At 37.1% G+C, this 25,619-nt stretch overlaps 2 protein-coding genes across 5 annotated transcripts in view; one reads left to right on the top strand and one right to left on the bottom strand.

The window, feature by feature from the left end:
• Nucleotides 1-16,629, bottom strand: part of fars2 (phenylalanyl-tRNA synthetase 2, mitochondrial) — a gene marked incomplete at its 5' end in the record, with an annotated part of 156,027 nt that extends 139,398 nt beyond the window's left edge. For 2 of the 3 annotated variants that reach the window (XR_013796387.1, XM_079602429.1), the window contains one exon: nucleotides 16,562-16,629. Coding sequence is in view for 1 of the 3 variants with exons in the window: in XM_079602429.1 (XP_079458555.1) it covers nucleotides 16,562-16,624 (63 nt within the window). Of the gene's footprint in view, nucleotides 1-8,000; nucleotides 8,125-16,561 lie in introns of those variants that run through there. The other variant, XM_079602431.1, reaches the window with a different exon arrangement.
• A 185-nt stretch (nucleotides 16,630-16,814) lies between these two features.
• Nucleotides 16,815-25,619, top strand: part of lyrm4b (LYR motif containing 4) — a 68,657-nt gene continuing 59,852 nt past the window's right edge. For both annotated transcript variants that reach the window (XM_079602444.1, XM_079602445.1), the window contains exon 1: nucleotides 16,815-16,906. In XM_079602444.1, coding sequence (XP_079458570.1) covers nucleotides 16,821-16,906 — 86 coding nt within the window. In that variant the 5' untranslated portion in view covers nucleotides 16,815-16,820. The remainder of the gene's footprint in view (nucleotides 16,907-25,619) is intronic.

Raw genomic sequence — 25,619 nt, 5'->3', positions numbered from 1 at the left:
TACTTGCGTCTAAACAGACACATACACACAACTTTATGTACCCATCTCGACAAGTATTCTCTCGGTTATGTGAATAGTTGAGAAAAAAAACGGATGTGTGTCAGTATTCGGTCTGTGCATTCGGTCTTAAAGTGAGGTCACCCTTCCTTCCTCGCTCATGAATGCACACACTGCTGTTGGCGGAAGACAGGGATTATAGTTTATAAAGTTTTAAATATGGATATTTTTCTCACAAAAACCCATCGCTTTGCTTCAGAAGGCATTTATCACCCCATTGGAGTCGTATGAATTACTTTTATGATGGTTGGAAGCACTTTTTGAAGCCTCAAATACTGAAAGAAGAAAGTTATATACACTTAAGATAGCTTGAGAGCAAGTCAATTATGGCATAATTTTCATAATTGGGTGGACTATAACTTTAAGGAATTACTGGTACCATATCATTTATCGCCCGATTTCAATCTGTGCAGTTTAATAGTACACCATGAACCATGAAGTTTGATTGTCCCTCCAGTTACAATTGTGTCTTTGAAAAACAAAATATGAAATAATAATAGTAATTTGAATGAAGTCAAACCATGACAGATTTCAGAAAAAGCAATTAAGTCATGAGAACAAACAAAAATCCATTTTGAACACTAATTTCCCCTTCGGCAAGTACATTTTCCCAAGGCATCCATTCATCCACAGTGTACAGGTTGTAGCCACCTTATTAGTAAGTCAATTTATTGTTTTCCTCCTCTATCAAGGTTTCAAAGCAGACCTGTGTCATGCTCCTGGCAAAACCAAGTCTTAGCAGGTCTTAGCAGAAATGCAATTCTAGAGGTTGCAGCATTTCTCAAGTCTGGCGCGAGTCCCTTGAGATTCGTCAGCTGAAATTCAGTGTGGCATAGTGAATATCAACACCACAATGAAATCAATGAAATGTTCAACACGGTATGACAAAATGTCACACGGGCCTACGGGTCTAGAAAGAACAGAAGAAAGAGCTAGAAAACTTGTTTAGCGAGAAGCCACGATGGAAGGCGTATTATGGATCCAGTCACAGCCTTTACCCGGTTTGAATTATTCCAGGTACTGCAGAGGAGACACAGATCAATGGGTTCAAACCCACGTAATCCACGCTGCACGCTGAGTAATGACCAGCCGTTCACCTCTCTTGAGAGTGGATGTAGTGAGGACAATAATCACAGGGCACTGGCATCAGCGGGAACCCTTGTTCTAGTAATATCGACTCAATTGTGACTGACAGCGGGAAATCTAAGGCCCTGTTTACACCTTGTATTACCATCCATCTCGGGTGATCCAATCACAAATGGTCCGCTGAGACAGATCGTCATTGACATATGGTACCAACGTGTGTGAAATGCATCTCCAGTGACCACTTATGACTGGATTTCGAGGAAATCATGACTACATGCATCACTGACCACTTCAGTGTATTACTTCCTACTGTACCTGATCTGCTGCATGTTGATATTCAGGGTCAACAACATGATACGAATTTAATCCGAATCTATGAACTGAATTAAAAATGCAAATAATGCATGTATACAATGGCGTATGCATACACACATCATCAATAGCTGTTTCCATACAAAGTTGCGAATTTAACTTACCGGTATGTGCAAAATTGGAATATCTCCTAAAACATTTGTAAATAAAGCACTTGATCGTTTAAAAGCATCACTTGGGAAATTGGTGCAAAATATCTTTAATGAAAATGGCAAGTGCTGCAATGGGGGGGGGGGGGGGGGGGGGTTCTGTGGCTCTTTTTTCATGGTATAAAGATCATTATACCAAATCATTTTGATGAGAGACTTTGGCTCAGGCATTTCCAAATGACCAAACTGACATGCTGTGCAATGCGATTGGTCTGCTGGTTTGCATCGAGAGATTTATTTGGTAAATGTGTTGCAATCGTAGTTTATGTATTTTTATTGGATAAAAAATGACCCAGCTCAATTGAGCGCATACATTTTTTTAATGCACATTTTTAGAATGTATGCGTTACTTTCCATCCAGCATTTTTTATGCATTATGCCAAAATTTGCATAAAAATTAATTGATGGAAACAGCTTATGATGAGCATGTTTTAATTAATTGAATTTATTTCAATATTTATATATTATATAAATATTGAAAAATATATTTATTTAAAAAAATAAGTTTTACCCTGAAACATTTTTTTTGAAAACCTTTTTGAAATGTATACTTACATATGTTTTCAAGCTGTACAGAAAATATTTGTACTTTTACTTGGTTACACCACATGACATTAAATTTAAACTTTCCTTGATTTTTATTTCCAAAAATACATTAAATTAAAATGAACATTAGTACTTGTCTAAGAACTTGCCTTCTAAGACTTGATTTTACAGTGTTTTTGTTACGCATTACATGCACTTACTATAGTAATAACAGTCAATTATGCAAAATTAGAAGCAAATAACCCTAAGCCAAACCAAACCCTATAGTAAGTCTGTGTTGAAAATTCATATTAATTAATTATTATTAATTAAAAGTAATTATTTGTGTAATTACACTGTAGCACTGTGGTAATTTTGCGTTTCTTTATCTTGGAAACTCTTATTTGTCATTGATATCAATCAAACTGGTAAAGTTATGTTCTTGTGCATTTTAAACTTCTCAAATTTGTGTTCATTTTCATATATGAGTAACCAGCAAAGAGTAAAACCCTATAGTTACAGCACAATGGTGGATTGAGTTGGATATAGGGAGTCATTTGATGTTGTTAGGGACGAACTAGCAATAAATGCAACGTGATCACAAGCACTCGACCTCTGAATGAGGTTAGACTGATTTGAATCCAGTTTAAAACCAAACCTGATGTGAACACAAGGTGTAAATGAGGTCTCTGGCTCTCTGATTCACAAAGATCGCCAAGCCTAAATCTCGTGCAAGCCCTAATCTTCCCAAACAACCACAGGACAAATCATGTGTGCTCGTAACTAACATCCCATTGGAAATCAATGAAAGGCACTTAAGCCTGACTGCTTCACTGAAGTGGACAAGAAACAGTCCTCCTCTTCCTCACACACTTAATCACACACACGCTCAAGACCCGGCTGTCGGCAGTGGCCCGAGTCGACGTCAGAACCAGGAGTTCAGTCAGCAGACTTCAGGGTTTAGTGATCTGAGCGCTCGGGCATTACGCGCAGCTTTGTCATAGCCAGCTTGTGGCTCGCTGACTGATGTAGGCTGAGTAATCATTGGCACTCAAGTGCATTCTGGGTTCAGTCAGTCACTAACAGAAGCGAGTGGGTGGCGAGTTGATGCAGTGCAGACACAGCAGGATCTGCGATAGTGAAGACTCATGCAAGCTCCACTGCTCAACTGTGAGCGCTGCATGATGGGGAAATTCCTTCACCAGGCTTCGGTGGAAGAAAAGCTGGAGACAAACGCTCATGCTGTCTTGAAAACACCCTGCCTAAAAGTTGCATGGGACTTCTTCCTCTTTGGAGTAGCCCAACAATTCCAAATTAACACTGAAAAGAATGTCTGGAAATGGGATATCAGAAAGCCAAATAATTAAAATGATAGAGACAATTGACCGTTCGCAAAGACAACTACAACTTCCTTAGTTACTGTTGCCATGTCCAACAAGCTACGCCGCTCTCATACACACCTTGTTCTCACACAGTGAAAAATACATCGTGGAGTGACTGACAACACATCAAAGTCTCACCTTTCATATTTACTCATTTTTTTTAAAGAAATGTAAACAATAAATAGCGTTTTGTGGCTCTTTAATGTGCCTGACAGATCGCTGTGTCGCCTCAGTTAAAGCCGCTCGTGAACCGATCATCTCTTCCTTCTAGTTCATTTATAGCATCAAATAAACATGAATGAACATCAGAAGGAATGTTGTTTTAACCGCGGAAAGACGTCAGTACACTCCGCTTCTCAAGCTCAAATCCTCCAACGTTAATCTACTAACTCTCCTGACTGCTGTTGGACAAAATGGCGGATGGCGAAGTATGATTGGTCAGATCACCTGTCAATCAAGCTCCCTGCGAAGGGTCAATTTAGTATTCAAACATAATAGTTATTGGCATTGATGGTTCCATGAAGAAGCTTTAACATCCATGGAATCTTTCCATTGCACAAAAGGTTCTTTAGATTGTTAAAATGTTCTTCACACTAAAGAAATCGGTTAGTTCATGAACTGATCCCTGAAAGGTTCTTTACCAAAAAGTGGTTCTTCTGGCATTACTGTGAAAAAACCCTTTTGGGACATTTATTTTTAAGAGTGTACTGATGAAAGCAATCGAGGATGATGAAACCATTTTGTTTAGGAAGCAGACTTTCGAGCGAGTGCCACAGCTTTTTTTTTAATTAAGCTATTTTAGTAGTGCCTCTGATTTCAAACTCTGAGTTGCAAAAACGCTGATGCTGAGAAATATGATTCATTACCACCAATTGTTTGAGTCATCACACAAAAATATTAATGGAAGAGTCTGCATTATGACGATGTAATTGGATATCAATGATGATTTACAATATGTATTACCTAAATGATTAAATATAATTCTGTCTTATTCATTTAGTGAAAGTGTAGACAACATTAGGCAAGCTAGATTTTTTTATTTATTGTATCAGATAAAATATGTAATTGTTTGCTCTGAAATGACAACTATAGGAACTCATTAAAGTCAATGTATAGGCTACATAGAATATAAAAAAGAAAAAAAAATATCTAATATGTATAGCAACATAATACTGCATGTCTCCCAATAGCTTTTCTTTCTAACTTTTTTTGTCATTGCACCTTTTCCTTCGCTCAGAGACTATAAAGATGTCAAGTGCAGAGAGAATATAGAAAAGAAAGAAAGCATTAATGCTGACAGAGCAAAGACAGAAGTCGTCCTCAGGGAGCGGAGAAAATTAACCGGTCCGAACCGGACAGAAAATATCGCCAGTGCAATGAGTACGACTGTAGACTGAACCCTGAAGCTGACGAATGGTGTGACAAATCAGGCGTTCAGTGTAAAGAGAACAGTGCATGTGTAAAACACTGCACAATAAGGTCTCATTTGTTAGCATTAGTTAATGCATTAGCTAACATTAACTGTTTTTTTCAGCATTTATTAATCTTTGTTAATGCTAGTTAAATCAAAGTGCATGAACTTGTGCTAACAGATATAACTTTTGATTCATTTAAAATATGTATTAGTAAATGTAGAAATCACAAAGATTAATAAATGCAGTGGATGTATAGGTTAAAGTTGGTTCATGATAACTAATGTAGGAATGAAACCTTACTTACTCGATAATTTTTTTCTGCCATGCCAAAAGACTTTGCATTATATCATAAGACTGAAATGGTTTCCAGAAGCCTATAGGATATCTATACATTTAATGGGAAAATTATATCCTGTCCTGTATTAATGGTTCTGCTCTCCATCTGTCCCTGAGGACGGCATTATTGTTTCCCGGTACTTTTTTCTTCTGCTCTAGACATCTTTATTACTATATTATGCATGAACCTAAGAGTTTAGCATTGCCAAAAAGAACAGGATATTTTGAGAAATGTAGATTTATTTTTCCTGATTTTCTGCAAGTGTGAACAGACAACTCAGGGGGAAATTTAAGACATTGAGGATAAACACAAATTCTCTTCATATGTGTAAGTAAAAACTTTTTTTTTTTATTGCCAATGTGTGAACAGCTTGTAGCAAAACTTAAAAAATAAGACGTTCCCTGACTTCCTAGTCTATGAAAGACTGTAGACAATGAAAGAATGTATGATGTGAAAGACTTGGGACGTTTTTTACATGAAAAATCAAAAGTATGTGTTTACGCACGCTTAACCTCTCTTCCAATGTACGACACATAAAACAAATGCTTATGATTGCAAATAAATGGGATTAACTCAAACTATAGTTTCACATAGTCAGATCTATATGTGACCCAGGACCACAAAACCAGTCACATGGGTCGCAATTTTGAAATTGAGATGTATACAACACGTGATTGTTGAATAGATGAAAGATGAATAAATAAGCTTTCCATTGATGTATGGTTTGTTAGGATAGGACAATATTTGGCCGAGATATGACTACTAAAAATCTGGAATCTGAGGGTGAAAAAAAATCTAAACATTGAGAAAATCTCCTTTGACATTTACTCAATTACCAACAACTGCAACACCTGCGACTAAATGCAATGGTCTGATATTATACTGCACATATAAAAGCAGAAATGTAAGACACAAATATTGAGGGTCAATCTAAACTGACTTTACATATATTCATGTATATAAGGAATGCCAAATTAAATTGGCTTTTGGAAGTTTAAAAAGGAAAAGAAAACCATTCCAAAATATTTTTACAATTAAATATATACACTAAGTTCAATCAAACACCACAGTATTTTTTGGGGGGCAAAAATGGCTAAAACTAATGCAACATTTAGCCCAGATTTTTTTATATTTTTTTTTTATCAAACATTAGATTAGATTGTATATCCCATAGTTTGTTTCTCTTTGTTTCTATTATGTTTATGTTTCAACATCTAGGTTGAAAAAGTGTCAATTTAATAAAGAAACTAAATCTCAGATCATATGTGACCCTGGACCACAAAACCAGTCACATGGGTCAATTTCTTGAAATTGAGATGTACTGTATACATCACTTGAAAGGTGAACAAATCCTTTCCATTGATGTATGGTTTGTTATGATATCACCATATTTGGCCGAGCTATTTGAAAATCTGGAATCTGAGGGAGCAAAAAAATTGAAACATTGAGTTGTGCATTTATGTTCACGATTGTGCTGCATTCACTCACAAAAATACATGTTTTATATATTTACAGTAGGATATTTACATAATATCTTCATGGAACATGATCTTTACTTAATATCCTAATAATTTTTGGTATAAAAGAAAAATCGATAATATTGACCCATACAATGTATTGTTGGCTATTGCCACAGATATACCCGTGCGACTCCAGACTGGGTTTGTGATCCAGGGTCACATATAGTCTAGTCTCAAATTAATAAAAGTATCATGATACCAGTGAATTGCAGAGCTTTTGATCAGATCGCTGTGATCAGATGTTTTCCTAACTGCGGTTTTCTCACTGCTGTCATTTTTGTTGTGTTTATTTTGTAATTGAGAGGAAAGCGCGCAGCACATATTCACATATTCACATCTAAACGCCGCTCTCAGCTGTGTGGACGGCATCTGGATGTTTGTTAAAAGTAGGGATGCTCAGATCGATCGCCATCGGCCAATAATAACATTCTATCACTAAATTTGGCTGATCTCACGAACCGATCGCAGTTTGACGGCGCTAAACCACCGTCGCGCATGCAAATAGGCTACAGATGAGGCTTTTGCGCCACGCCTGCTTTGTAACTTCGTGAAACATTAGTAAACCATACATCACACATATTTTTTTTTTTTTTTTGAGCAGGTCTTCTTGATTTGAATGAGACCACACACACACAACATGACCTGATGCGTCTTGTAGAGCAAATCCTCAGAGTGACATGTTTGGCTGTTTGGCTAAAGCTGTAGGACTTCCGGGATCCGATCCCATCGCGATCCTGACGCAGTGTTTTCCAACCTCATTTAAAAGTTCAACCAATGGAAAATGGATCTCGGGTATGGTGTCCATATACATAATAAAGGCTAGATGTCTCGTCCGCGCTGCTGGCCAATGGAGGTCGACGTCCGCACCTGGCGGCCATCTTGTCACAGTCAGCTCGCTCACTCGTAACATTGTGTTTTAATGGCGCATGTACTTTTTAAATAACCATAACTTGCTAAATTTTCTACTGATTTTCAATCGGGTTGGTTTGTTATAAACATCAGAGATGTAGTTATGACACTGTATACTTATGAATTATAATAATATTATATATTTCAACATGTTCAAGCATCCAGAATTATAGCCACGTTAATAACGTTTGTAAATCCGTCAAGATTTCAGCGAGATAAGAGGATTTGTGTTCGTGCAGATCACTCACCTTACTTCAGAAACCACAGAGCCCGCCAGAAAGCTTGCCTGTGACAAGATGGCCGCCGGGTGATGACATTAGAGACTCCGCCGTAAGACATCTAGCCTTTATTTTGTATATCTATGACGGTGTCTAGGAAAGATGTGTAGAGACCAATCAGACACTGTTTTACAGCTGGAGCGCGCTTGGATTGGTTTGATCGCTCAGATTGACAGGTCTTGATTTACCGTGCACCACAGAATAGCAGCGCACAATGAAAAAGTGCTGGAAGATCATATCTCATCAGGATCTTCGCCATTAGTACATATCGGGGCATTGTATCACATTCAGTCTCTTGTATGTTTCATAAGTGCAGACATGAGCAGTAGTTTACTTGACACCAACATGTGTCGCTAATAACAAGAGTTTCTGAATTCTACATACACCCCTTTATAAGGTACGGTATGCATTTTGATGCAATTTTATTGACTTATTGACCCCAAACCCTGCCCTCCAACGTTTGCACATAATGACTGACAAGAAGAGAACGTTTTTGATTGGCTAGTTTTCAGATTTCTGAAAAATGTGTGGGCCACTCCCCTAAATTTTACTGCTGTTTATAAGGTCACTGTGATTTTGCCAAGCAAGACATTTTCCAAGATCAACATATATTTCCTGTCCGAAAACATAGTTCTAACCCGATCCCACTCCTAAACCGAACCCTAACCATAACTTATCCCTAAAATCAGAGGAAAATGATATGTGAATAACAGTGATAGAAGCAACCAGCTCTGGTTGTAAGCCTAAACTTGAAAACTTGTCCCTCAAACCTGATTGGTTGGTTGGAATATTGTTACAGGATCAAGCACTAATGAAAAACTAATAAAAAATAAACACAAAACAAACCTGAAGGCGGCCTCAACTGTCAGAGAAGTTTTGTTTCTCATTAAGAAAGAGAGATTTTCAAGTGAAGAGAGAAAAAGACTGTGTCTCTGTATTTTCGATGATTTGCTGCGAGGGAAGAATGACAATCGGTAGACAAAAGGGAGAAACAAAGTGCGCTAACAAGCTGTCTCAATCTCCACATCTACAATGAAAACTGCATGTCATCAACATGAAAACAAGAATCATCCAACAAGACAGTCTTGCCAAAACAGCGCCGATCCCTGATCTACTTTCAAGCAAACTATATATGCACGGACGGACCTGTGCATAAACGCATGTGGTTTTAAAAGATGAAAATTGAAGAATAAGAATATTATCCAGGTGACAAACCAACACACACACACACACACACACACACACACACACACAACAATCACAACAATACATCTGGCTTCTCTTTAGATCCAACTAGACATGAGATTGCCATTTAAACTGAGATGTGTGAAAGTAACTCGAAAGGCATCTTGGAGAAGTCACGTGAAAAACTGCTAATGGCGGTATAGTAGACGTTGTCAAGTTGGATGAAAGTCCATATGGGGACATAAAAAGATTGATTTAACTGGAAAATTGGCCTTCGTCTGCCAAATAAGCCAACCTGAACATTTTACAGCACTGATGGACGAGCTCTGAGTCGTGTGAAGCATAACTGTACCCAGATCAGATCTGGTGTGTAATGTACACATCTGCATCGTTGGGGATCATTTAGACATATGCACACAGTGTCAGTCAAAGCCGGACATGTTTCTCAATATTGTGAAGACTTTTGGCTTATTCATACATTATTGATTTTTTTTTTAGATAAATATAAATAAACATTATATTATCTTTAAATATGCACAACTGTTTAGAAGTTTGATGTCGGTACGATTTTTTTAAATATATTGCTGCATTTGACTAAAATCACAGTAAAAGTTGTAATATTGTGAAATGCATTACAATTTAAAATATTTAAAACTGTTTTATGGTGAATAGTGATATTTTTAATTTTCAGCATTATTACTCCCGTCTTCAGTGTCACATGATCCTTCAGAAACCATTCTAATGATGATTTGATGCTCAAGAAACATTTATGATTATTAATGATTAAAAACAGTTGTGCTGCTTCAGATTTTTATGGAATCCATGATATTTGTTAGGATTCTTTGAATAGAAAGTTAAAAAGAACCGCATAAAAAATAAAAATAAAAAAACTGGAATTGTTTGTAATGTATAGATTGGTTCTGTACTTGCTTTCAAACAGCATAAACACGAGCTTTATTTTTTGTTATTTTTAAATGCTCAAAACTGTAAAAAATGTTAATTTATAATATCTTGATGTATTTATTAGTGCACTGTTATTCTTCAGTTTCTCCTATGCTCTGTTATAAAATATGCTTTTTCTGAAAACTAACTATCATCAATCTTGGCTACATTTTTTAACCCTATAGTTTTTGGACACCATTTCCTCTTGCTCATTTATCATCTTATTACATGACACAAAAAATAACTTTGTATTTCATTTAAAACTAGATAAATACAGTGCTATGCATAAGTGAAAACACCCATGCTAAAGTTGACTAAAAAGAAGAAAAATATCCACACATCATCACACACCCGTCACCAAACCTAGAGATCGGCATGGTTTTATTTCAGTTCGCCTAATAGCTGGTTTGATTTGCATTGAGAGATGATCTTATGGAAAGCACCCCATGCCGATCTCTAGGTTTGGTGAAGAGTGTGTGATGATGTGCGGATATTTTAATCCCAAAGTAATATTTTAATTCCTCTTTTTAGTCAACTTTAGCATGTGGGTGAGTTCACTTATGCATATCACTGTAAATACATAAACAAACAAAAGCATTAAATAATCCCGGGCCAGCATAATCCTTCCCTCTGTTAATTGTGCTGCAAGTGGAGACATCAACTCAATCAGATGACACGATTTCACAGTCTGTTGTCTTGACCTGCCACTCGCTGGTGACCTTTCCACTCAAAGCTATGGCCATCTGCACACAGCACACGTCTGTGACCTTCTCCAGCAGCGCTGAGGAGCAGACACCCTTTAAATCCAACCTCATCTTCAACACCCAACCCCGCTGAGCTCAACATCGCTCTGCACACTCATGTGTTATGAGCACAACATCGATCTCTGCGGGTCAAAGACGGACCCGTTCTTCATGCTTCAGAGACGGAAAAAGCCAAAGAAACATGTTCCTCATGGAGACTGAAGGCAGCTTGTGTTTTTCATAAAGCTGATGGTGATGGGTTGATTTGTTATCTGCAGAGAAAGAGCCTTGGATAAAAAAAAAACACACAAATCAAGCTAAAACCTTGGCACTGAAAACACAAGGACTGCAAACTGAACTGAAAATCACCATAAATCCATATTTCACTCAAGAAAACACATCCGCTCAACACCCATCAGAAACACAAATGAGATTAACAGTTTCGCTGGAAGGACATTTAGGCCCTGTTTACACGAGAACGCTCACGGGTGAAAACGTAAAAATATTTTATGGGATGTGCCTTTCGTTTACACGGCGACGGCGTTTTTGGGGCTTAAAAACGCAAAAAAGTGAAACCACCCTCCAGAGTGGAAATCTTAAAAACGCTCCACCATCGCGTTCCCGTCTAAAGGGTAAAACCGGTAGCCTAGAAATCTAGACGCACCCTAGCGGCAGCAACATGTATTTTTGCTGCGGATGGAGAACAGCGGTCTTACGAATCCGCTTTGGCCGCGACTCTGGAGGACTTGGAGTTAAGTTTTTCTTTAAGAAATGAGCAAAGAACGGCACTTAAGTCATTCTTAAAAAAGGAAGAAGTGTTCGTAGTTTTGCTGGACCGGATCATTGCCGCTCTGACTACGTCACCTTCTTCGTTGCTCTGGTTGGTTGTAGCGCTATGCTATTGCGTGCAGAGGGATTTTGAGAGACAACCGTTTATCCCGCCCCTCGGATTAAGCCGCGTCTAAGAGTTGCCAGACTAAACATCTTGATGTAAGTCTGGCTTGCCAGGCTATAAAACCGGTAAAAACGCAAAAGTCTGCTAGACAGTGAAGGCGTCGTGTACGCATTTACGTCACAGGCATGCGCCAGTACAGGAAAATAACAAAACATTATCAAACTAAAATATAGCATTAATTTCATTGACAAATAAAAAATAAAAAAATTCTGTCATTTTTGAGCGACGCGCGAAGAGCACCGAGGGTTAAAGCAGCAGCTTTACCGCATTAAACATGAAAAACTGTGTCAGCGTCTCTTTCTCTTTCAGTGCTTCACATCGCCACCTAGCCGCCTGGAGTGCACACTACATCCCCCCCCACATAACGCTTGTCTAAACGCAGAATAAAAAGTGATAACGCAACGCCACTTTTGCATTTTCTCTTCAGATCGTTTCCGTGTAAACATAGCCTTAAGGCCTGTTCACACCGGGACGAATTTTGCGCGCGATATTCGCCGACGTTTAACGCCTCGTGACTAAACAAAGGGCGCCAATGTGAGTGTGCACACCGACGCGTAAAACGCCAAAAGTGTAATTTTTTTAAAAACGCCTCGGGTTCGTTTTTTTGGTTTGACGTTGGTTTGACTGCGTCAAAAACTATCTGACCAATGAGATTGGCGCTTTTGCTCACGTGTCTGGAGCTTCTGAAGTTACAGTAAAACACAACTTGGGGGCGCTCAAACACAAAACGGTCTTGCCAAGCGTACGCGAAGAAGATATACGCCAAGTATGGCGTCACTGCCGGGAAGAAATAAGACGAGGAAGATACAAGACAAGATGAATGTAGAGCTGTTGGTCTCGTTGGTGTCGGAACATAAAGAACTATATGACAAACGTGCCAGCGACTACGCGGGGTATTTCTGTTTTACATTAAGCGCCATCTAATGTCAGGGAATGAATTTGCATGTTCACTCGGCTCATCGTCAGCGAAAATCTCTTGGGTGTGAACACAAAAAACACGTTGAAAAACGCTGACGAATAATGCACGCCAATATTCGTCCCGGTGTGTACGGCCCTTTAGAAGCATAAAGGTGTTCACATCAGCTAAAGAGTTGTTATCCATGGACCCTATTCAAAGATGAGTTGTTTCCACAGTTATCAACATATATTTTTGTATAAAGAAATATAATATATATTCATAACGCTATACTTTGTGTTATATTATCTCTGCAGCAGTAAATTAAAAAACAAGCTAATTAACATTGCGAAGGTGTTTCTAATACAACGGCTGAGGGTGTGATGGCAGATTTCACACCATGTTCTCTTCTGACGGCTGTAATCAATCTCTCTCAATATTCACTCTTTTAGAAAGTCATGGAAACGCAATCATGTATTTGTGTTTTATTTTGCTAACGGAGCAAATGGGAATTCAACTATTGTATTTGCTGTCGTCTCCCGTTCTCCACATTTCCAAGGATCTCGTGTGAAATAGTGCAGCAGAAGCTTTAAGCCCATCTCACACAAAAGTCACTTTCAAATAGGGGTGCACAATATTTTTTTTTTAAACAACTCGTTTACAGCCCTCTACAGACACACTGGCCACACACACAACTACCACATGCACCAACAGTCATCAGTGTCTCAATTAATCGTTTGCAGAATAAAATTTTTTGTTTACATCATATATGTGTGTGTGTACTGTGTAAAATAATTATGTATTTATAAATACACACACATGCATGTATATATTTAAAAAATATTTACATGTTTATATTTAAATATAATTTATATTATATATAATCATAAACACTTAATATATAAATAGATTTTTTTCTTAAAATTATACATGCATGTTTGTGTATTTATTTATACATCATTATTATACACAGTACACACACATATATGATGTAAATAAAAACTTTTATTCTGCAAATGATTAGTTGCGATTAATTTCCATCACACACACACACACACATACACACACTATATATATATATATATAGATATATGTATAATACGTGTATGTATATATATATATATATGTATAATGTGTGTGTGTGTATGTATAATATGTGTGTATATATATATATATATATATATATATATATATATATATATATATATATATATATATAAATAATATGTGTGTGTGTGTGTGTGTGTGTGTGTGTGTGTGTGTGTGTGTGTGTGTGTGTGTGTGTGTGTGTGTGTGTGTGTGTGTGTGTGTGTGTGTGTGTGTGTGTGTGTGTGTGTGTGTGTGTGTGTGATATATATATATAATGTAGAAGTGGATCAAAACCAAAACCTTACGCATTAATTTTTAACAATACCCGTTCTCGTCTAAGGACAACTTTGAGGAACTTTTTTGACCCACTTCAAATGTTGACACATATACACACACATATATATATATATATATACACACACTATCCATGTTCAACTGCTGAATCAGAAAAAAAGCATTTAATTTACTGATGGCAGTCATAAAACAACCTCTCATAACATCTCCAGCAGTGACTCAGAGATTTAACACATCGCAGTGACATTCATTTGAGATGTGACTTACTTCACACTTTAATTTTAGAACAAGGATCTTCAAACATCGACTCTTCACAAGACAGTGCGGCTATGATTCCCTGAGCCAGCATTTCCCCGAGAAAGTGGACATTATTGGAAGCGCTAAAACTTATAGCTCTGCAGCCAAATCCATCTGATGGGTTTCTGAAGAAAGATGCCTGCAAACTCAAGGCTCCAGGAAGGATCATGGCTTCATTTTACATCACATGTTAAACAGATTAAAGTACAATTTTGTGGATTTGCAACCGTCTGCTTATTAGCACAAATTAATGTAGGTTTTAGCTGGAAACAGAAGTGGAAAGTGGTAAAACATTGAGCCACCAAAAAAAGCGCCACCAAACACTGTTGTGGTGCAAATCAAGAAAGTTTTCTGTTTTCAGTTGAAATGGTGTCGTGTTAGCGGCTAAGTTAATAACTAATGATCTTTGCAATGGAAGTGAATCAATCAAAAACTAACTTTAGCTGGAAAATAACTTTATTCTAGATCTGCTGTAAAGCCAAAGAAAAGATCCTATTATCTCTGTAAAGCCGCTTTGAAACAATCTATATTGTTAAAAGCGCTATATAAATGAAGCCGACTTGACTTAAAATGGAAGCCACTGTCAAAATAAAGGCTGTGACACAAAGCCAAAGGTCTGCCGTCGTCGAGCGTTTGTCGGCTAGTTTTCGCCGGATTTCGCATGTTAAATCGCGTCGGGCCGTCATGAGAGAGATCGCTGGCTTCAAGACGAAATCTAGACAAAAAGTCAACACGAAATCAAAATGGACTTTTTTTTTTATGGAATATTGCAGTATTTATGATTTATCTGTGTGCACACATTATTTTGTATTCATACACCTGGCCTGGTAATCTTGAATCAAAATAGCATCCCCTCCTTTTAGCAGCAACATCTGTTCTCTGATCTGATGATGTGGGCGGGGCAACCTGTCACTCACATGAGATCAGCCAATAGCAAACCACAACCATCCAATAAAATCCCCACAGACAAAATCAAGCCCCGCGCCACATGTGTTCTTGTTCGAGAAGCCGTTGCACTTGGATATACATAACATCACAATACGGAAGAAAAGACTATCACAACTTCTTTAATGACAGCTTTAAGCAAATATTTTAGGTTATACGAGTTTGGCAGACAGCATAAGTTGGGAACCCCTGTACTAGACCATACAAATTGGGTTTCAACTTAACCAAAACATCAAATATTATATAATTGCCTATGGGGGCTTTTAAATCAGGTATAGGAACAACACAGTTATAGGAACTAGCCACCAGGGCGTTCCCCTGAGAACTACATTTTCCCCTAGAGCCCTTTTTGCGATAACAGAGATGGAATGTAGACATAAAAGTTATGTAATTGAAAGAGCAAAATGGAGACATTTTCCCTACAACAAGCTAAAAGACAAAAAGACAAAATCCTCTACAACAGCATTTCATCAAGACTGAGAAAAGAACACAACACAAAGGCGACAGTTAAATGCTATTTAATGATATTTATCAATGCTTTCCATGTTCGTGGAGTTAAGCATATAAACTGTGTGTTTAAATGGCTATTTTAAAAATGTCCGGTGCTGGCGTTTCCTCACGCCGCCCAAACCACGCCCCCACCATAGACCACGCCCCCACTATCGACCACGCCCCCGTCCTCTTTTCTGAAAACTAAAATATGCTCACCCTAGGTTAAGACCAAAAACATATAAATAATTGAAATTATACACACAAAAGCTCAGTTATTTCCGTTATTATATCACAAAAGTTCACTGTTCACACACAAAAGTGCTGTTTGTAATATATAAAAAGCAGCAGTGGGAAAACAATAGTGAACAGTAAATCTAACATGAAATCACATAATGACTTAATTTAAAGAGTCAGATATATTTTATGGCAGGGTAAATACCAATATAAACAACAGATATATTGTTTTATGTGTTTGTGTGAGGAGCTTCATTGTGATTAATCTGCTAAGACTCATGAACAAACTCTAGCTAGCCTGTCATTTATATTCAATCGGACAACTCAATACTGACAAGCCACACTTCAAATACCAGCAGCCAAATGCTCACACTGACAGTAATTCTCACGTTATAATTCACAAAAACAGAATAAATGTGTGCAATTCAACGCATAAACTACAGAACAACCCCACACTCACCTCTATCTGGAAGCGCGTGCTGTTATTGAGACGACTGCTGATGTGCCTGATCAATATAAACATCACATCTCATCGTATATTTTAATTTATAACACTATATTACCTTATGATATTTTAGTTATAAAAAAACGTATATCAATTAAAATTGAAAATCATCTTGGATCGTATATTTTAACGCTAAAGAGCGTGTATGTGTTCAGGCGCGCCTCCTGTAGCTGTTCTTGGGTCCTTGCGTCGAACTGACAGCTCTGTTTCCATCATGGCGGCGTCCAGCAGGGAGCATGTACTTTCACTCTACAGGATGCTTCTGAAAGAGAGCAAGAAATTCCCCTCGTATAACTACAGGTAATGACACGAATTTACATGTGTTTATCAGCAGCACAGGCTCGTGTCATTTAAGAAATAGTGTCTGTGGCTCGTACAGGCGGAACCTGTCAGATTCTTTATTATTTTGACTAAAATTAATCTCAATACATTCTTAGAAGATATGAAGCATGCATTGCATAATATATATATATATATATATATATATATATATAGCCTATATATATATATATATATATATATATATATATTATGCAATGCATGCTTCATATCTTCTAAGAATGTATTGAGATTAATTTTATTCAAAATAATAAATATATATATATATATATGTATAATCTTGAAATATATGCAGCCCTGCATATATTTGATCAATTTAATCAATTGTTTTCTATTGTAATATATATATATATATATATATATATATATATATATATATATATATATATATATATATATATATATATACAATAGAAAACAATTGATAACCGTTCAACAGTTTTCAAAATATATATTTTTTTATTAAGAAATAAATACTTTTATTCAGCAAGGATGCATTAAATTGATCAAAAGGGAAGGTGAATACATTTATAACTAATAACTTAGTATAAATAATAACTTTTCTGTTTTTTCGTAGCCTACATTATTGTCTTGTAAATAGGGATGCATAACGATTAAATGCAATTAATCGTTTGCAGAATAAAAGTTTTTGTTTACATCATATATGTGTGTGTACTGTGTAAAATAATTATGTATTTATAAATACACACACATGCATATATATATTTGAAAAATATTTACATGTTTATATACATTTTTATATTTAAATATAATTGATCTTATATATAATTATAAATACTTAATATATAAATAGATTTATTTCTGAAAATTATACATGCATGTTTGTATATTTATATACATAATTATTATACACAGGACACACACATATATGATGTAAACAAAAACAGTAAAGAAGAGATGAGAAACGTGACGTCGTGGTTGATATTACTTGATGTCACAGTGGAAAAGAAAGGTCAAGTCAAGTGCATTGCCTTCTGGGACACAGAATCACACACTCTGTTGTGCTTCTGCATATTCTGCCAAATGTAGGCCTAGGTAAGCCAGATATCCAATGCATACAGTGCAATACTGCAGTTTGCTAGTGTCATTCGAAACATCCCCTGCTTCTCACCTCAACACTTCATCTAATATGGGAAAATCAAGCCATAATATCATTCCAAGTTATTGTTCAGATATGCTATCATCATGGTGCACTAATATTGCAAATAGCTATAAAAGGTTTAAAGCGTTCACAGAATAACAAGCTGAATAATATTCTCCCACGCACTCAGTTTCCACAGAGCTGTGAGTCTCCAGTGTTAAAGTCTGCCAGCGTTCACATGTTAACAGTCTTAGAGATCTTACTTTTGTAATCCTCTTGGTCTGCCTGCATGCAGATATTAATATTAATGCAATTCAATAATACCTCATTGATGAAACATTTTAGGCAGAGTGGATTTGTGTACTGTTTAAATAAATGCGCAAAGAATTGAAAGCCACAAGGGGCCTAATTTACCAAGAGAAAGTTTAAAGTGAATTGATATGCGAGTTATTGGACAGTATTTTTGGTTCATTTTTGTATATGCTGTAGAGTAGATTGATATTGTATATAATTGTGCATATTGCAATGCTCACATAAAGCCATAGTTCACCCAATAAAAGTTTAAAGTAGGGATGTAAACGATTAATCGAGATGAATCGAATCCAAAATAAAAGTTTGTGTTTACATAATAAATGTGTGTGTAATTATTTTGTATATATAAATACACACACATGCTTGTATATATTTAAGAAATATTTGCATGTACTGTATATAGATTTATATATAATTTATATTATATACAAATATTTATATTTAATATTTATATAATACATTTTTCTTAAATATATACATGAACGTGTGTGTATTTATATATACAAAATAAATACACACACATTACACGCACATTTATTATGTAAACACAAACTTTTATTTTGGATTCGATTAATCTCGATTAATAATTTACACCCCTAAAGTTAATCTTTAAATACACTAATGATTTAATAACACTGTTAAATGTGCTTTATAATGTTGCAATGCCTAAATTAATACAGTAGAATTTTAATATTGACCATTTATCAGTTATTGGCCTAATTATATAAAAACAATTATTGGCTTATTATTAGCCAGAACTTTATTATTAATGAGTTTTTTATTTTATTTTATTATTTTATGAGTTAATTATTATTAATCCATTAAATCCATGAAGTGCATTAAGCATCATTAAAATAACAAATATTACTTAAAGGGATAGTTCACTTAAAAATTAAAATTCTGTCATAATTTACTCACCCTCAAGTTGTTTCAAACCTGTATGAGTTTCTGTCTTCTGCTGAACACAAAAGAAGATATTTTGAAGAATGTCGTAACCAGACCGACAGGTAATGGACCCCATTGACTTCCATAGTATATCTTTTTTTTCTTCTATAAATTCATACAGGTTTGAAACAACTTGAGGGTGAGAAAATAATGACAAAATTTACATTTTAAGTGAACTATCCCTTTAATAGTTCTTAAAGGGATACTCCACTTTTTTTGGAAATGGGCTAATTTTACAACCCCACCAGAGTTAAACAGTTTTACCATTTTCTAATCCATTCAGCCGACCTCCGGTTCTGACGGTACCACTTTTAGCATAGCTTAGCATAGATCATTGATTCTGTTTAGTCCAGTAGCATTTCTTTCAAAATGACCAACGAGTTTCAATATTTTTCCTATTTAAAACTTGACTCTTCTGTAGTTAAACCGTGTAAGATCGACGGAAAATGAAAAGTTGCGATGGGTGCAGCAGCGTAATGATATGACGAGCACTTGCCGTCAACAAACCAACGTGATAACCTGCTTGCACAGGGAGCGTGCCTTGTAGCATGGAGACATTTGTGAGAGACGATTTAGATGACATTTACTTTGGTGCTGATCCCGAACCGTATTTATTTGGAAACCTGATTTGCCGCCTAAAAACTACACAAACTTAGTCCCGGTCATGTTGGAAGTTACCGAGCTGGGGACTATTTTCAGGTGCTTCGTCATATCATTACACTGCTGCACCCATGGTACGGCCGCACAGTTCCTTGATTCTTACGCCGGAATGAGAGTAGTTCCTAGCCATATAGGCTTGGAAAATCGCAACTTTTCATTTTCCGTCGATCTTACACGGTTTAACTACAGAAGAGTCAAGTTTTAAATAGGAAAAATATTGAAACTCGTTGGTCATTTTGAAAGAAATGCTACTGGACTCATCAGAATCAATGATCTATGCTAAGCTATGCTAAAAGTGGTACCGTCAGAACCGGAGTTCGGCTGAAAACGGTAAAACTGTTCCAAAAAAAGTGGAGTATCCCTTTAACAATGGTCATCCTTCTTGAAACATGAGTGAAAGAAACTATAAAATGTTAATTAAACCATTTTTTACCTGACGAACGGTTACGAACAGTTTACGCAGATTAGATCCGTTCTGCTCATGTGTCATTAACTACGACCATTGTTTTCAGTGTAACACTGGCTGGTTTAGCGAGAAACCCAAATGTGCGTGTTGTTTTTCTAACTGTGTAATATATAGTCTGTTCAATTATTCAAGGCCTTTTTTTTTTACATGCAGATGGTAACTCATATTTGGCGTTTTTGAGAAATGCAGAGTAATACACCTTCAATGGGATTTTTTTGGGTTGTGGTTTGAGCCGTGCGTGCATGTGATCTGAAATTCTCAGAGAGAGAGAGAGAGAGAGAGAGGAGGGGAAAGAGTGAATGAAATGCAGGACAACTCAGAGCGACTGCGAGATGATTGAAAGCCGGAAACGAACTCCGTCAGTGAGAGCGAGTGATTGAGAAGGGAGGATGAAAGAGATGTTGATTTTGACGGCAGGTAAGATAAATATCAGATCTGCCAAGACCGAAGATTCACGACACGCACGCAGAGAGAAGGAGAGACTCTTTTTGAGGAGAGAAAGCACATTTTTTCCACGCTATACTGCAGAAAGTAGGGCATCTCTTACGTAAAGCATCTTCCCGTTAAATATAACCCTCCCCGTGGTCCTCAGCTCCAGTGACGACATGTTTGTGCTCGGTCTTATTCAGAAAGCTCACAAGAAATAAAGCTTTAAAAGCTGAAGATAAATAAGTGATCAGGCATCACATCACACACAGATTTGCGTGTGGAATCTCACAGATCTTCTGCCGAGACTCTTCAGTGTGTGTCTGTGAGGTGTCCGTCCGTGACGCCGGTTTCAAACCCTCTTCTGTTTGTATTTATTTATTCATAGCTGATGTCTGCTCGTTTGACAGGCTGCATTTAACGTGACTAAATGTGTTCAGTGAGATTCACTATAAAATAAAGCTTCTTTATTGGCGTTGATGGGTCCATGAAGAACATTTAAAGGAACACGCCGACTTTTTGTGACTTTACTAATCTCTGCGCGTGCCGTAACTCTGTCTGACGCACACACCGCTAGCCTAGCTTAGCACAAAGACTGGAGGTAAATGGCTCCAGCTAGCATACTGCTCCCAATAAGTGACAAAATAACGCCAACATTTTCCTATTTATATGTTGTGATTTGTATAGTCACAGCGTGTACAAATAACAAGGTCACATGACACACAGCCATCTTCTAACCATATACATACTGGGAACTATATCCTGCTTTTTGTCTCTTGTTCTTGTTTCTTCTGTTCTTTTCTTGTCTTTTTCATCTTGTCTATTTTCTTCTCTTCTAGTTTTTTCTCTTCTTTTTTGTTTTTTGATTTTTACATCACTCCTTTTCTCTCCTCGTCTCGATTTATTTCTCCTCTCTTCTCATTTTGTTTAATCTTTTCTTTACGTCACATCTTCCTTTTGTCTCTGCTTGTTTTATTTTCCCTTTCTTCTCTCCTCATGTCATCTCTTCTTGCCGGATCTAATCGTCTCTCCTTGTATCTCTTCTAGTCTCTTCTTTTCTATTCACGTCTTTTTTCACTTCTTATCTCTTCGTTTTCTTTCCTCGTTTGTTCTATCATGTATTTTATCTTCTGTCCTCATCTTGTCTTGTTTTGTCTGGTCAAGACTCTTTTTGTCTCTTATTGTCTCTTCCCTTTTACCATCTCTTCTTTTTCTCTCATTTCTCCTATCTTCTCGGCTTGGTCTCATTTCTCAGTTCTATCTCTCCATATCTCTTCCTGCTTTTTATCAATCCTTTTCTCTTTATCTTGTCTTATCATATCTTGCTTTTTGTTCTTGTCTCATCTCATCTCTTCACATCTTGTCTCTTACTTTCTTGTTTCTCTCTCATTCCTTCTGATGTCTTATTTCTTCTCTTATATTTGGTCTCCAATTGCTCATGGTTTTTAGTTTCTCTTCTCACTTTGTCTCTTCGTCTCGACCTATTTCTCCTTTTTGTCTCATCTTGTTTGTCCTTCTCCCTTTCTCTCCTTTTTCTTCTTCTATATTTTCTTGTCTCGTCTGTCCTTGTCTTGTTTTGTCTAGCCAAGACTCATTTTCGTCTCTCATTGTCTCTTCTCTTCTGCTTGTATTTCTCTGCTTTTCTCATTTCTCCTCTCTTCTCTGCTCTTCTCTGCTCGTCTCACCTCATCTCATTTCTCACCTCTCTCTCCTTATCTCTTCTCGTCACTCCTTCTCTATCCTCTTTTCCTTTAGTTTCTTCTCATCTCTTTACATCTCGTCTCGTCTCTTTTTTTACTGTTGTGTTCTCATCTCTTCTTGTCTTATTTCTCTTTCTCTCATCATCTTGCCTTTTTATCTTCTCGTTTGTTCTCTTATTCTATGCGCACAGTTCTGTTAACACGATTTTGGCCACACTCATCATTTTTAAACTGTACGTGTGAATTTAATTTCAGGGGCAGGAAGCATCTTTAGCTAATAAAGCATGGCCCGTGTATTTACAGCTGAAGGTGTCATTAAATATTAAGCCATTATAATTGGTTCCACTTCGCAGAACCATGAAACAAGTTGTTTTATGTTCTTTCAGATGCCTATTATTACTCATATTTTGTGTCGGTGAGGTGAATTAATTGTGTGTTTTTAACTGCCCATGGGTGATGCTACGCTAATTGTCGCCTACAGAACCAGATTTTGCTAATCTGCTGTCGTAAGATCTTAAGTGAGAGTTTCTGTTCATCTCCATGAATATCATTCTCTCAGCTGCCCATGTGTTAATCACGCTCACACCCACTACATTCAGTCGGATGCTATGTTATGCTTTTGTTTAAGGTCAGCTTAACCATATCCGACAATATGACGCATTCGCTTAAAAACACCAGCGTTTTGTTGCTCCGTCACGTGCATCATGGCTCACATTTAAGTCTGGCTACTTGGCAGAGAGGATGAGCGTCTCTCTGAGGATTCGATACGCGTGATGCTCGATGATTCAGCCATTCCTACACTGATGACAAAGACCAACTGCTTAATTGTCCAATGGCCCCAACCAGACCTCACCACAGATCTACAGATCTCTGTTTTCCTCTCGACAAATGCTTTGTCTTGTTGATGACCTTAAAGCCAGATGGCTGAAAATGCTGAAAATATCTATCAGCTGTTGCCTCAAAGGGACGATATGAGTGGTTTATTATTAACCGAGTGTGTGATGTAATGAGAAGTGATGTAAACTGAAGTATTTGTTGAGCCAAGATGGCCTTACTTTATATAGAAACATACAAAGCCCTTTATTCTATTGTAATGTTGATTTGAATCTGGGCTGTAGTAGTACTCGATGTGATATTCTGGTATTCGGACTCGGACTTGTCTCGGTCTCGGTCACTGGTCTTGCCAAATATGGATTTTGGTCTCGACTCTGTCTTTTCTTGGACTCAGTCTTGACTCGGACTCGAAACTTTTTGGACTCGGTCTTGACTCGGACTCGAACCTTTTTGGACTCGGTCTTGTCTTGGATTCTAACCTCTTTGGACTCAGTCTTGACTCGGACTCGAACCTTTTTGGACTCGGTCTTGTCTTGGATTCTAACCTCTTTGGACTCAGTCTTGACTCGGACTCGAACCTTTTTGGACTCGGACTCAAACCTTTTTGGACTCGGTCTCGAAACTTTTTGGACTCGGACTCAAACCTTTTTGGACTCGGTCTTGACTTGGACTCGACTAGTCCTGGTCTTGGTCTTGGACTAGTTTTGACTACAGCCCTAATTTGAATGTTTGCTTTCCATGCAAAACAAAGTTTCTGAATGTTATTTTTGAAGGCCTATGATCATGTCAATCTTTTGTTTTGGCATTGCTAGGCATTATAACCTTCACAGAAATGGAAATCATGCATTGCAACAAGCTCTTAAAATGAGTCCAAAGAGTCCAGAGTCAAAATGTGCTAGTTTACCCAATATTTGCATTTTTAAAATCAATTTTCTGTGCTTGGAGTATCAAGCTGTTTTATTAGACACATTTCTATAAAATTATATTGCATTGCTTTTTGCGCGTTTCGTTGCGTCACTTTTGAAGTGAAATGTCTAGTGAGTGGCATTTTTTCCCAACGTATTTTTTCTCTCTTTTCTTTTTTTCTTTTTTCTCTTCTCTTTCTTTACTGTCCTGTCGATATATTTAGCTGTATTGTCCTTATTGTTATGTGTGATGTTGTTGGGCTGTGTGTGTAATATATGCTAAATTGTGGGAAAAAAAAAGAAAAGAAAAGCCCAACATATGGGGCACGTTATGTGATGAAAAAATGTAAATATATTAGTTTACAAATCATGATCTATGGTAAAAGTATTTTGAGGTCATAACATGGTATAGTGCGATAAATTACAAATTAAGGGATACACTAAGTCTTTATTAATCAATATTCTTCTCCTGTAATCATTATTTGTGTGAAAAGGAAGGTTTTCGTCAACCAAAAGTGTTGATTATGGCTACTCTGTTTCATAAGGTGTAGCTTATTTAATTCCATACGTAAGCCAGAATGGACTGAATATTGAGTAATAATGTGTTAGTGTATAGATGACTACAATGATCCGTTATTTATACATATTCTACTTGTGTTGTGTGTGGTTTTGACCTCAGATTTGTCACAGTTAATACACACGAGCCTGTTGAAAAGCACATGATGTGTGCTTCAAAGCCGGCTGCTCATTTCTGACTCCTTTTGAAGTGTCTGTCACTGTGATATTTATAAAGATGACTCGCTATTTATCTAGCAACTGCCCCTTTTCCTTCTAGAGAAACAATTTTGCATCTGTCATCTGTTGTTTTTTTAGTGTATGATCTAAGATGTTTCAGCTTCCGCATGAGTGTGCTTCTCACCCGTCTCTTTCTCTGTGGGTTTCTCCCATTATTTGCAGATTTTCTTTCACCTCTCTGCCTCTCTCCCTTGTTTCTTTCCCTTCCTCATCCCATGAAACAGTGGGAGGCTTGGATTTGGCTGTCAGAGCGTGTTGGTGGAGGTGGATCCTCGGGTGCCAGGCGTAACTTTGATCTTGGCGTGGCACTGGGGCCTTCGTTTGCCTCACACTGCTCCTGTTTCCAGATGAAAAGGCTGGAGACGTGTTTCCTCCTCGGGTTTTCTCTCCGCAGAAGTGTAGATGTGCAAATCTACCTTACAGCTTAGGCTGGCTAATGACTCCAGCATTATTAGCATGTGGCACACACAGCACTGGCGCTAATGAAGTCTGTCATCCGAAAGAACTGTGACTGAGTTTGTCTTTACCC

Source organism: Phoxinus phoxinus (assembly GCF_949152265.1).
Source record: "Phoxinus phoxinus genome assembly, chromosome: 24".
In the NCBI taxonomy this organism is placed as follows: Eukaryota; Metazoa; Chordata; class Actinopteri; order Cypriniformes; family Leuciscidae; genus Phoxinus; species Phoxinus phoxinus.
Note: the sequence above shows the minus strand (reverse complement) of the source record. Positions and strands in the feature narration are given on the sequence as shown.